General features: G+C 38.8%; 1 protein-coding gene across 1 annotated transcript in view; it reads left to right on the top strand.

Moving 5' to 3' along the window:
- The first annotated feature begins 4,584 nt into the window (after positions 1–4,584).
- The window catches only part of LOC136843096 (uncharacterized), a 17,275-nt gene continuing 7,160 nt past the window's right edge, over positions 4,585–14,699 (top strand). The window contains exons 1-2 of the mRNA XM_067111083.1: positions 4,585–4,816; positions 8,228–8,389. Coding sequence (XP_066967184.1) covers positions 4,585–4,816; positions 8,228–8,389 — 394 coding nt within the window. The remainder of the gene's footprint in view (positions 4,817–8,227; positions 8,390–14,699) is intronic.

Below are 14,699 nucleotides of genomic sequence, written 5' to 3'. Positions count from 1 at the left end.
TTCCAATTCCTCTTTATATATATATATATATATATATATATATATATATATATATATATATATATATATATATATATATATATATATATATATATATATATATATATAGTTATTGTGGTGTGCATTGAAATGCACATAAATGCTTGACAACGCATGTGTAAGCACATTAACAGTATACGAGCTAACATCAGCCCAGAGCAACTGGCTGTTATATAATTAAACCCGAGAGAGAGAGAGAGAGAGAGAGAGAGAGAGAGAGAGAGAGAGAGAGAGAGAGAGAGAGAGAGAGAGAGAGAGATCAAGTCACTTCCGCTCTCCAGAAACTAAAACATTTTGCTCTATAGTCCATTTGAAATCAGGAATTAAAAAGAAAAAAAAGAAAGTCGCCTGGTATCCTTTATAAAATGGCGCACTTTCGGTACAGAAAGTCTTTTTCATTCTGCTCTTCCAACAAAAAAGGAATGGTAACATTGTGGAATTTCAGTTCTTCACGTAAAATTCAGAACATTAATTCTTTCTATAATAAGCGATTTTGCTTAATTGTTTTCTTGTTATCAACGAAAATAAATTCCATCAATTTTATCTAGTTATTGACGATACTCGTTGTAACGATCAATCTCAGTTTCTGGAATGATTTCCAATATTTCCTATCAGACATCTCAGGTAAACTACAGGTAAGCCTAATGACTGACAAACATTCCTCAATACAGTAGCGCTCCCCTGTAAAGCCTCAGAATACAGCCTTTGAGAATAAGCAGTCCGAACTGACCAACTTTATATATATATATATATATATATATATATATATATATATATATATATATATATATATATATATATATATATATATATATATACATACATACATATATATATATATATATATATATATATATATATATATATATATGAATATTATATATATACACGTATAAATATATGTACAGTATATATATATATATGTGTGTGTGTGTTTGTGTGTGTGTGTAATGTGTATAAATATGTATATAAATGTCAGTAATAACCTAATACGATATGCTATGTAGGTAACCCAGCCACATAACGAAAAAAAAACTCATTCTCTGCACAGCAATGAAGAAAACAATCATGCATACAAGACTAATGCACGAAACAATAATATTTAGCAAGTCAACGCGTGATGCTTTATTGGAAGAAAGAAAGAACCGAAAAAGGAATACTTTGTTAACATCGACAGTAATTAATGCAGAAAATAATAGAAAACCGAAGTGGATAATTTTCCAGAAACCGAAACATTCTTTTTCCCGTGGGATGGAAGTATGGAAGGAAGGAAGGAAGGAAGGACGCAAGGAATATAGAATTTAGGCCAAAGGCCAAGCGCTGGGACCTATGAGGTCATTCGGCGCTGAAACGGAAACTGACAGAAGAAAGGTTTCAAAGGTATAACAAAAGGAAAACCTCGCAGTTAAACTATGAAACAATTGTTAGGAGAAAGTGGATAGGAAGATGAAAGACAGAGTACAGTAAAAGAAATGAAATGGGTTGCAGCTAGGGGCCAAAGGGACGCCGCAAAGAACCTTAAGGAATGTCTACAGTGCACCGCGTGAGGTGCATTGACGGGACTAACCCCCTACGGGGATGATTATTTTAGTTCTCTGAGCGGGAATTCAATGTTAGTTGTGCATTTTGCTTTGTGCGAAGATAAGCAACATTATGCCTTCATTTAGGCCAAGATTGGAACAGAATCGAAAGATAAAAGTATCGGTGACAGCTAATATTTCAGTTTGGACGTAGGCCTAAACTGAAATATCAGCTGTCACTACAAAAGGAGTAAGACTATAGGACTTACGGAAGCAATATCACTTTTGCTGAACTTGGCAACAGAATAAAATTAACGTGCCCTCTGGACGCGCAAGAGTCCTGCGGTTCCTTTTACTTAGGGGTTACTTCAGGGCAACGCCTTGTGCTGTCATAAGCCAGTTTAATCTAAACTAATCAGCCAATCTATGAAAGTAAATTCTACTCAAGTTTCTGCTGAAAACGATCAAGAATATTAGAATCACATTTACCAAAGCGACCACAACGGGTCTTATTTACTGAAAATGCCTATTACAGAGAAAGCAAATACGTAATTTTTCTTAGCACGTACTGTAATCTAGATCGAAAAAAATCTTTAAAACTCAAATAGAAAATTCGACCAATTCACTATGAATTCCGTGTTTTGGGCGCATCAGATTCTTAAGTGAACGAATAAGTATTTGCAATACGTATCCTTGTAATATAATTTCTTCCATTAGATATAACAATAAACACCTCCTTCTCTCTCTCTCTCTCTCTCTCTCTCTCTCTCTCTCTCTCTCTCTCTCTCTCTCTCTCTGCCCGTTTTTAACAAATTAATTTTTCTTAAAAAAAGGGGATAACAATAAAAACCCTCACTCTCTCTCTCTCTCTGCCCATCTTTAACAAATTAAATTTTTTCATAAAAAAAGGGATAAAAAGCAGTATTTGACTCTTAATATTCACTGGTATTTGGCGATCGACGAAAATGTCTTCAGTCGATGGACTGATAAATGCAACGAACAAAACCTCTGTACATATCTCCCAATTTTTCGACCAAAAAGAAAAACGCACACATACACAAAACTCGAAGCTTCAGTGACCATCCGAAACTTGGGCTAATTCCACCCGTCTCTTTGTACAACCTGAAGTGACTAGTAAATGACACTTACCACTATCCTCTGTCGAAGCAGTACAGAAAATCCAGGCTCCTGGGAAGGACAGACTGACGGGCGGACGAGCACGCGAAAAATTACAGAATCACAGCGAGTAGATCCCGCTGTCTTTAGAATGTCCGTTAAGTGACAGGGTAGAACTTTCCGTCTTCTGTACCGCCCCCTCCACCCCCCCGTCTGAAGGCTTGGAGTCTTGCCAGTGACTGAAGACTCGCAGTCACCACGAGATTCCATCTCAGTCACCTTGTTGGACAGGTGATTACTGGTACTTGAATTATCTAAGTCTTATTCGTGATTTCTGAATGAGCTGTTACTCAAAGTAATAATGCCTGTTGAATATTATCTACAAGAAGGTTTTTTTTAAGATTTATTCTAATAAGTGGACTTATTGATAGGTTTTTCTTTAAATGTTCTTTGAGAGACGTTCAGTGTCACGTGCCGAATATTTACTTTTCTAAAATGTTTAATTTCGGTTTCGATAAGAAGACATACAGTTCTTCTCACCCGCAACAACTACAAAATATCAAAATCTTAGTCCTACGCAATTGGTAATTACCAGGTAGGGCATGTTAAAAATTCTAATTACCTGGAATTAGGCAAAAGTGTTATGAAGTAAGGTATTGTGATATTTCCGGAAGTTAGATACAATACATACCGAAGCTCATGGTCGAGAATATCCCCCAAAAACGAGCGAAAGAGCGCCTGGAGAGTACTCTCTACAATCGTAATTACAAGTCTAGGACCTTTTAGCACTGACACACAGTGAGATTACTTGCAATTGCATTATTTGAACACATCTTTTATTCTTAAATGCACGAAACGCGGGGCTTTTTAACATTAAGCAGATAAACATTTACAAGATGAACCAATCAATGTTCGATATAATTCTAAAAAAATAAAGATACCAAACAAGCACATGACACGGACTTTCATTAATGAAAAACGAGACTTCGAAAGTCGTGTTATTTATACAGGAGTTTTAAAACCTCCTGCTAATGAATAGTTCACGAGCGAAGTCTCCGACCTTTTCACTTCCAGGCGTTTATTTAGAATACGAGCTTGATGGCGCGCGTTGCACTGCGCGCAGGAGGGTGGATGTGTCATGTCTCCCGTATCCTCCCGATCCCCTACCTACCCCGCCCCAACCCTGGCCGGACAAACAGGTTTGCAGGAGGAGGGTGGATCTGTCATGTCTCCTGATCCCCTACCTGCTTCTGGACAAGGAGGAGGGTAGATCATGTCTTACCTACCCAATCCCCCTATCTACCCTGCCCCACCCAACCAGGTTTGCAGCAGGAGGGCAGGATCTGTCATGCTCCTGTAGGTGAACGAACAGGAGGAGGGTGGATGTGTCATGTCTCCTGTACCTTCCTGATCCACTACCTACCCCGCCCCAAACCGGGGTGGACAAACAGGTTTGCAGGAGGGTGGAGGTGTCATGTCTCCCGTATCCTCCTGATCCCCCACCTACCCGGCCCCAAGCCGGGGCAGACAAACAGGTTCGCAGGAGGAAGGTGGATGTATCATGTCTCCCGCACCCTCCCAATCCCCTACCTACCCCACCCCATCCCTGGCCGGACAAACAGGTTTGCAGGAGGAGGGTGGATCTGTCATGTCTCCTGTATCCTCCAGATCCCCTACCTGCCCCGCCTCAACCCAGGGTGGACAAACAGGTTTGCAGGAGGAGGGTAGATGTGTCATGTCTCCCGTACCCACCCGATCCCCTATCTACTCTGCCCCACCACGGGCGGACAAACAGGTTTGCAGCAGGAGAGTGGATCTGTCATGTCTCCTGTACCCTTCCCAATCCCTTACCTACCCCGCCCCAACCCGGGGTGGATGAACAGGTTTGCAGGAGGAGGATGGATGTGTCATGTCTCCTGTACCTTCCCGGTCCACTACATACCCCGCCCCAAACTGGGGTGGACAAACAGGTTTGCAGGAGGGTGGAGGTGTCATGTCTCCCGTATCCTCCCAATCCCCCACCTACCCGGCCCCAAGCCGGGGCAGACAAACAGGTTCGCAGGAGGAAGGTGGCTGTGTCACGTCTCCCGTACCCTCCCGTTCCCCTACCTACCCCGCCCCAACCCTGGCCGGACAAACAGGTTTGCAGGAGGAGGGTGGATGTGTCATGTCTCCCGTACCCTCCAGATCCCCCACCTACCCCGCCCCCACCCGGGCCGGACAAACAAGAGCCACTCGGATTTTATTGTTATAGAAGATTTCTGAACTACACTTGTTCGAAAGAAAGAGAAAACTGCTCAATGTTCAAGCGCTGTTTCTGGGAAAACAATTCTTGGGTTCGAGAAATCTTTCAACTCCGCACGCGAAGGGATTCAGAGTACTTTTTTCAAAACTACTACTCGAAGGTACGAGAATTTGGCTTAGCAAGGTAGCGGCTGCATGCGCCCTAGGGAATGGTCAGTACTATTGTTTTTATTTTTGTTTGAGGAGAGAGAGAGAGAGAGAGAGAGAGAGAATGAGAGTAGAGTAAAATAGAAAATAGAATTTGGTCTGATTATTTCCGAGAGAGAGAGAGAGAGAGAGAGAGGTGTCACTGAATTCCCTCAGTAAATAAAAATATCAAAAATAATATTTACAATTTAGTTACAAATGTGGTCGGATTAATTAATATGAAACAATTGCTGGCACCGCTTAAGGTGCACTGACAGCAATTATCGTAGTGGTTCTAAACCTGGGGGCCACAATTTCCAGGGCGGATGCGAGCCCTAGGGAAAAATTAAAAATTCTCTAATTATATTCGCTATTCTCTTAACAAAAGTCGCTAAGAAGCATTGTCAAGTATCTCACTAAATCATTCCCAAAAGAATAAAAACACCCCTTCTCTTTCTCTTTTTTTTATTTGCCTTTAAATCTGGGAGGGAATTTTACTCATAGATGCAAGGGGGGCGTGGAGGGAGGGACCAACTCTTAGAGGGGGCGTGGTAATAAAAAGGTCAAGAACCACTGAGTTATCGGTTCTAGATCTCTTTATAGTCTTCAAATTGAAAAGAGACAAGCGTACGAATGGAAATGGTTATGAGAAGTATAGGCGCTGAATATTCAGTAGCAAAAATAGTTCCGTATAAAATAATATTACTGCAAGGCGATAATAATAATAATAATAATAATAATAATATAATAATAATAATAATAATCCACCTGCTGCTACGACGAAAGTCATTTGGGAAACTGAGGAATTGCAATATAAACTCAACGGCATCCAGAACGCCTTAATAATAATAATAATAATAATAATAATAATAATACTAATAATAATAATAATAATAATAATAATAATAATAATAATAATAATAACCTACTTGTTGCTACGACGAATCTCATTTGGGAAATTGAGAAATTGCAATATAAACTCAACGGCGTCCAGAACACCTTAATAATAATAATAATAATAATAATAATAATAATAATAATAATAATAATAATAATAATAATAATGTTACGACAACCTCTTTCCGAAATTGAGAAATTGCAATATAAACTCAACGGCGTCCAGACAGCCATTGTGTTTCTTAATAATAATAATAATAATAATAATAATAATAATAATAATAATAATAATAATAATAATAATAATAATACCAAATTCAGAGTCCGAAAAAAGTCTCTAAAATACTGAAGATTAAAAAATAAAACCTCATTCAGTTCATCACGGCATCTGGTGAGGAAACTCAAGTCTTTGTTACCCCTGAGCGTGTGGTTCTTAACCTGGGTATCTGTGCCCCAAGGGGTACGAAACCTTAAACCTGGGGGTACGAATTATGACAGCCAGTGCAATGGTGCTGTATATTTACCATGAGAAAGTAAAACATATATTTTCCTAATTATTCTCTTACTATAATTGTCTCAATTACTGTTTTAAAGTTAGTGCTGCATTACTCATAATTATTACTTTTATAATGGGCATTCATTGTATCCTTCTAATTGACACTTTTCATTTGAAATGTAAAAGTACCTTTGTTCGGGAATTGAATACATCTAATGATTTCTCATTAAGGTTTATATCACTAATCCTTTGCATATGTTTGTATTGTACTTATATTGGGTGGGGGTATGAGAAAATTTTCTGAAACTCTCAAGCAAGTTCGTGCTTTATACCAAAGGCACTTATGAATAATTACAAAATAGCCTGTGTTTCCCTAAATCTCAATAAAGCGTGTTTCTCATAACCATTCATAAATCAAGGACAACTAGGGGCAGTCTCCCATCTTCGGGGAGTATGGCAGATGCCCAAATTAGGGGCTCCCATTCCTTCCAACCACGAAAAAATATTTCTACGAAACGGCTGGCCTTGTAATATCCAGCATTCTGGTGGCCATCAGTTAAGTTCGAACGTGAAATTAACCGAGTTTAGTATATTCGTTTTGAGAAGAAACACTGCACGGAAATGTTTTTCTCATTTTCCTAAAAGAATATTTAAAGTTGAACATATATACGTCATATAAAAGACAGGTTAACATTACGTTTAATCACCTACATTTAGTCTCTATACTATGCACAAATTTATCAGAAATTTAACAAAAATTTTACTTTGCTGTCATACAAATAATAATAATAATAATAATAATAATAATAATAATAATAATAATAATAGTAATAATAATAATAATAATAATAATAATAATAATAATAATAATAATAATAATAATAATGGCAGCAGGCTTAGAAAAAAATATTAAGAAAGGGCAAAATAGGCTTTCAATGTCCTTAAATTATCTTCATACTGATAAATATTTCATTGTATAATTGTATCTAAAAGAAAAATCTTTAATAAAGAATAATTCACCTAACTTACAAATAAAGATCACTGCTTAAGAAAAAAAAATACTAATCAGAAAATTAATAAAAAAAAATGTGCAGAACCACGTGTGGGAAAAAGTTTATTTTCCTATGCCTGCCAAAAAAAAAAACTAAATAAATGGGAGAAATAAACTGACATAAATAACTATTTCTTAGGGAGGAAAAAAATATCAGAGCAAAAAATTCAAAGAGTGAAAAAGCTGAAACAGTTGAAACCATCATCACCCAGGTAAAACAAAATCTCCCCTTAACAAAGGTTAGAACGTCACTGAAGCCTTTCACTTAACTAAGCCAGCAGATTGTTATTATTATTAGATATCCAGGACAATGATGACCTCGAATATACCACGCCGCATGAATAACCCCACGGAACAAAAATCAAGGATTAAATGGGGGACTATAAAAACAGATAGAGCACAAGAACCGAAAAGGGTTTGTGTGTGTGAGTGCAACTGACACGGAGTGTGTGAGGTGGGGGGGGAGGTGGAATAAGAGGAGGAAAAAGAGAAGGGGAAAGGGGAAGGGGGAAGGGGGAGGGGGGAAGGCAGTGAGGGCATCGCACGCATCCTCTATGAATAATCAACGTGTATGTCAAGAGTGGCGAGAAGCAACAACTCCGAAGGACCCCCTTCCTACTACACCCCTCCTCTCCTCCCCTTACCCTTCATCCTCCCCCTCCCCTTCCCCTTACCCAGGCCAAAGGCCACATGACCCTCCTCCTCCTCCAACGACGACGTCCTCCTCGACCTCCTCACTCACCACCCCCTTCTCGTCCTTTCCAACATCCCCTACCCTCTCCTCCTCCCCTCCCACAAACACCCCCTCCCCTCTGCGACACCTCCACCACACCACCAGACGTCTCTCTCTCTCTCTCTCTCTCTCTCTCTCTCTCTCTCTCTCTCCCTTACCCAGCTTCCACAATCACTACCCATCAACAATTCTGACTCTTGGCCCAGAGCGCTATCCGATGACAGCTCTGTGACTGCCCAAAATGTAGCCAGTCGCTCCTCCGCGGCGCTGTATGCGAAAAGAGCCTGTTATCTATCTGTATATCTCTGCCTCGCCTCCGCCGATATGATTCCAGTATTGATATTCGGTTCTTTTCCTGTTCTCTCTCTCTCTCTCTCTCTCTCTCTCTCTCTCTCTAAGGCAAGAGAGATGCTGTTTTATCTATCTATATCTCTCTCTCTTTTTTAAAGGTAAGAGAGATGCTGTTTTATCTCTCTCTCTCTCTCTCTCTCTCTCTCTCTCTCTCTCTCTCTCTCTCTCTAAGGCAAGAGAGATGCTGTTTTATCTATCTATATCTCTCTCTCTTTTTTAAAGGTAAGAGAGATTCTGTTTTATCTCTCTCTCTCTCTCTCTCTCTCTCTCTCTCTCTCTCTCTCTCTCTCTCTCTTCTCCTTTACCCAGCGCCTATTCTTATTAGATAAACGACTAGCTTATTGGTCATATGCCTTCGGATGCTTGGTAATTATGATTTCAAATATTTCCATTACCAAAGAATCAACGAAGATTTTCTTACTATACTCTTAAAGCAGAGCTTACATAGAGAAAACCTTCCAGTGAGAGAGAGAGAAAGAAGAGAGAGAGAGAGAGAGAGAGAGAGAGAGAGAGAAGATTGATGTGGTAGGCTTGTTAACCGATATCAGTTACTGTTACGTAACGCAACGGCTGATTAGTTCTTACCAGAAATAACCAAATATTAATATGATCAAAAAGAACTTTAAACAGGCTGTGAACAAGAGAAACATAAGTCTCAAAAGTTAGGTCAATAACTTAAGTTCAAAAGATACTAATATCCAAAGCTAGACAGCAAAAGGAAAACGTTAAGATCGAATGAAAATATGAGAACACGCTCCTTAATCAATAAATCAATGCACAAAGATGCACAAGTAAAATATCAATATGCATCGGCATTAATGTTAAATTCAGTAATTAATATTTATTTGTAAAGTGATATCAAATATTAAATCTTCGTCATTACAGTTCCCCTGGCGCGTGAAGTAATATAAAGAACAGTTTAATACCACGTAAAACAGTCAGACGAGTTTCCTTTTCACTGGGTTTCATTAAATGAAGCATATATACGAGCTACCGCGCCATGGTCAGCAAGAAAACATCAAGCCCTGAAGATACGGAGCATATTACAAACGCAAAAGAAACCACGCTTAAATGCGCCATTTTGACTCAGAAACAAAAAAATAAATTGTAAAGAGGCGTATCACTAACCATTTTGAGCACCACGTAATAGAGGAAAAGGATTCAATATGTACTTATTGTGGCAACACTGCAACCAACTGCGCTTGCTGAATTGGTCATACTGTTGTTGAAAGTAAGCCGCATTACTACCGTGGCGTTCTCTTTACTCAAGTTGGAGATTGCTGACAATTTTTTTAATTAAAATGTGATCTTAACGGAAAGAGCACAACAAATCCAATGTGCTTTCTTGTAGATAAGGAAAGGGCTGAGAAGATACCAAGTTAAACCAGTGGAAGGGTGCAGAAGATACCCGGTTAAAGGAATGGGCAGAAGATACCAGGCTAAACCAGAGGAGGACCACATTAGATATCTAGCTGGACTAGTGGAAAGAAGAGGAAGATACCCGGTGAGACTAGAGGAGGGGTGCAGAAGATACCTGGTTAGATTAGAGGAAGGTCGTAGAAGATGCCCAGTTAGACTAGAGGAAAGTTGCAGAAGATACCCAGTTAGACTACAGGAAGGGCACAAAAGACACCCAGTCAGACTAGAGGAAGAGGGGAGAAGATACCCCGTTAGATTAGAGGAAGGTCGCAGAGGATACTCGGTGAGACTAGAGGAAGTCTGCAAATGCCCAGCTAGACTAGAGGAAGGGCCCAGGATATCCAGTTGGACTAGAGGAAGGCTGCAGAAGATACCCGGTGGGGACTAGGGAAGGAGAAGGCAACACGAGTTTGGGTTAAATGACCTAAAAGAAAGACTGCAGAAGGTACCAAGTTGTTTTTGATTAGAGGAAGCTTTATTCCAGCACAGAAGCTCTTAGACTAGAGGAAGGCAGAAGATACCCAAGTTAGCCCTTAAAAAGGCTACTGAACAAGAGGGAGGCTAAGGTTTGGTTAGACTAAAAAGAAGAGTGCAAAAGATACCTAGTTAACCAATAATCAGAAGAAACCGGTTAGACTACCAAAGCAATCAGAAGAATAGGCATTAATCTAAAGATCAATTTGCCAATGTTGTTTTGAACTTCAAGATGGTAGCCCTGGAAAAATCTGCCTGTTCAATTTATTACCAACACAGAAAAGGCATTTCTACCCTTCCAAGCAATCTTGCCTGGGCCAAATTTCTACCCTGGCTCAAATACTTATTCACCTGGCATGAAGACTGCTTTCAGAACCAGCAAGGTTAATTTTTGGTGTAATTATATTCAATACGACGTAATCAGCAACGGACTTCACCTCAATAACTGAAACTCCTGGAAACTGTCAGCATTTCTACTACTTAGCTCGAGATGACAAAATTACCAACATAAAGAGAAATCTAAACTAAGTCAAGATACCGCGCTTCATCACAGACATAACATTGTTCTGAATCGTTTAACCTTTTCGTTTGAAAAAATCTGAGCCAACCAAACAGAGTGTAGCCAAGTCTTGCGCAGGCCAGTAATGGGAAAGAAGGGGAGCGGAGTCAATTTCCTTAGACTAGGGGTCAATTTGGTTCAATTCGAACCCACTTTAGACCAGCTTTGATCCATTTAGTACGCGAAAACTTTTGAGGTAAAAGTCACTGTGACCCCTTCGCTAATTTCCCCCGCCCCCCTGCTTCCAGGTGCCTTTTTGATAAACATTGCTGCTGCAGTCTCTCTCTCTCTCTCTCTCTCTCTCTCTCTCTCTCTCTCTCTCTCTCTCTCAACTCTAACAGACCCAAACACCAACCAAAAAAAAAAAAAAATATGACGATAATAGACGTCAGGTGCGGGGCATCAATAATTCTCACCTTTAATAACTGGTTGCTCGGGAGATCATTATGAGAATTAACACCTTTCATAACCAAATCCATCATTGATAAACTTATGAATACATCATAACATTAAGAGGAGGGTGTGATACCACGATAACGAAAAAAAAAAAATAAAAGAAGAGGGGGAGTGAGAAAATATTGACAGTGGATTTCAAGTTAACTGAGAGATTTAGAGCGTGAAAGGGAGATAGGTAGTATATATACTGTGATATTGCGTTTTTTTTTATCTTTTTTTTTTTTGATTCTTATCAATTTGTTGTTCTTTTTCTGTAAATGTTTGAAGGGAGGGAAACGACTGTAAGAACCAAGAACCAAGAGGTCCTTGTTTGCACGATTTTACGATAGTCGTTGAGAAAAGTTGACGGATGGGTAGAAGAGTAAATAGAAAACCCTCTTTTTCTCACCCTACCGGTTAGATAAAGCTAACATTACATCTATTAGCTTACCAAAGAGACCATCACAAGAGGGAATGTACACCGTGAAGAAGATTGACAGATTTTTATCCTTGCCTGCAGTTAGCGCAGCAAAGGTCACCTAAGTAAAAGGCCCATCTGTTTTCAGAGCAAATGTATTCACTGAATTTTAGTTTTCTGTAGAAGAAAACTGTTGTGCCGGCTTTGTCTGTCCGCCCGCCCTAAGATCTTAAAAACTACTAAGGCTAGAGGGCTGCAAATTGGTATGTTAATCATCCACCCTCCAATCATCAAACATATCAAATTGCAACCCTCTAGCCTCAGTAGTTTTTATTTTATGTAAGGTTAAAGTCGGCAATAATCGTGCGTCTGGCAGTAATATGGGACAGGCCACCACTGGGCCGTGGTTAAAGTTTCATGGGCCACGGCTCAAACAGCATTATACCGAGACCACCAAAAGATAGAACTATTTTCGGTGGCCTTGATCATACGTTGTACAGAAAACTCGACTGCGCCGAAGAAACTTCAGCTCATTTTTTACTTGTTTTCTAAAGTGGTCACATTTTGGTCCAAAAGTTCAAGAATGTTCTTCTGAAATAGTTATGCCTACATCCATTAGAAATCTGAATAATCAATCATACATCTGGCAAAAACAGGAACATGAGTAACAAATGAGAAAGTCTGATATCCTCACCCAACCACTGTATCTAAAATCACTTATCTGAAATCACGGAAAGGTGGGGGTAGCTACCATCTTAACCCTGGCACTCAAGGGAGAAAATACCTCTCAAATATCTAAGAATGTGGCATTGAACCAGCTTATACCTTCCGTGAAGGAACCCAAGACTGTAATATATGTAATTATCATTAAAATTACAAGTTAAATAAAGTTAGTTCAGATCCAGAATGGAATAGAATAGAATATTAATTAAGGCCAAAGGCCAAGCGCTGGGACCTAAGAGGTCATTCAGCGCTGAAACATAACTTGACGGTAAAGAGGTTTGAAAGGTGTATCAGGAGGGAAATCTCGCAGTTGCACTATGGATCAAATGTTGGGGAGAGCTGCGTGGTAAAATGGAAGAAAGAGAATAAGGAACGGGAGGTGAGTAATAGGAATGAAAGGTGTTGCAGCTGAAATTAAGGGTTGCCCAAAGAACCCCACCAATGCCTACAGTGCACCGAATGAGCTCATGAAAATGTGACATTACCCTAAAGTTTGACAAAAATATAAATCATTAAAAAGGTCCGGAAAAGATCTCTCCTGTAATAGTTTGAATTCTGAAAAGTAAAAAAAAAGAATTAAATTACATAAAAAAACTTTTTAGTTGATGTCATGACCATTAAAAATTTCTGTTAAAGCACTGATAACATATTCACCCACACAAACTTTACAACGGCACATCCAGCTCGCCTGAGAGAGAGAGAGAGAGAGAGAGAGAGAGAGAGAGAGAGGAGAGAGAGAGAGAGAGAGAGAGAGAAAGCAAAAAATACCCAAATCATCAAGTATTTAAATCCTGAATTATTTATGGCTAGTGAGAATACCAATAATAATGCATCATAGTAATATCAAGTTCTAATCATTTATGAAGTCGTGCATAAAACAAAGCTGTTTTTACTACGATTTCAAATGCATGCAATCATCATGAATCAGATTCTGAGGACAGCCACTTCTTACAACGCATTCGGCTCCACGTGGATTACCTCTGAAGCTCATCTGCTTATAGAATCTTAGCTTACCTTTCCTTTATTTATCGCCTATTTAAGAGTTTTGGCAATGACTTCATCCATTCAATTGTCAAGGGTGGTATAAACTTATATCAAGTCACATTTGTTTGTGTGTTTATAAACTCAGTTTATGTGTGTTTGACATCAAGAATCAACCTATTTTCACCACCAAGATAACCAGAGTTTAGCTTCTGTACGTAGTACACACACACACACACACACACACATATATATATATATATATATATGTATATATACTATATATATATATATATATATAAATAAGAATAAAATCACAAGCAGGCTGCTGAGTGCTGCGAGGCCTTTCGACACGTCTTTATATGAAGTAAAGGACTGGTGTCAAGGCCTCAGCACTTTACCAGTGTTCCATTTCCTTCGTGGATTTTATCTTTATTTATATATTTATCACGTTCCATATTTTCGTGATTCAGTTATATATATATATATATATATATATATATATATATATATATATATATATATATATATATATATATATATATTATATATATCTACAGTATATATTACATACATATATATATACATGCATGTGTGTGCCTGTGTTATTGTCTATGCGAATCTTTAAAGGACGAGAAAAACAAAGCAAGAAATACTCCATGTTCCAGCAAAACGACAAGGCGCTTTGATCAAGCACTTTTGCAAAACGCCAATGATGACAATAACATCCTCAGCGCCAAACAAAACTAACAATTCTCACCCTTATTTACCTCGGTAAATAATTGAAGATTGCATTGACATAAATGCCATAATAAAGTATTGGATGTTGAAAACAAACTACACGAATGACATGTCTAAGGTATTTAAGTGAATTAAGCATGTAGAATATAGAACAGAATAAAGAATTGAGGCCAAAGGCCAAGCGCTGGGACCTATGAGGTCATTCAGCGATGAAACGGAAATTGACAGTAAGAAGGTTTGAAAGGTGCAACAGGAGGAATACCTCGCTGTTGTACTGTGAATCAATTGTTAGAGAGGGTGGAAAGTCAGATGGAAG

The sequence above is a fragment of the Macrobrachium rosenbergii genome, chromosome 2, assembly GCF_040412425.1.
Source record: "Macrobrachium rosenbergii isolate ZJJX-2024 chromosome 2, ASM4041242v1, whole genome shotgun sequence".
In the NCBI taxonomy this organism is placed as follows: Eukaryota; Metazoa; Arthropoda; class Malacostraca; order Decapoda; family Palaemonidae; genus Macrobrachium; species Macrobrachium rosenbergii.
The sequence above is the reverse complement of the archived record's forward strand: the minus strand, read 5'-3'. Positions and strand labels throughout refer to the sequence as shown.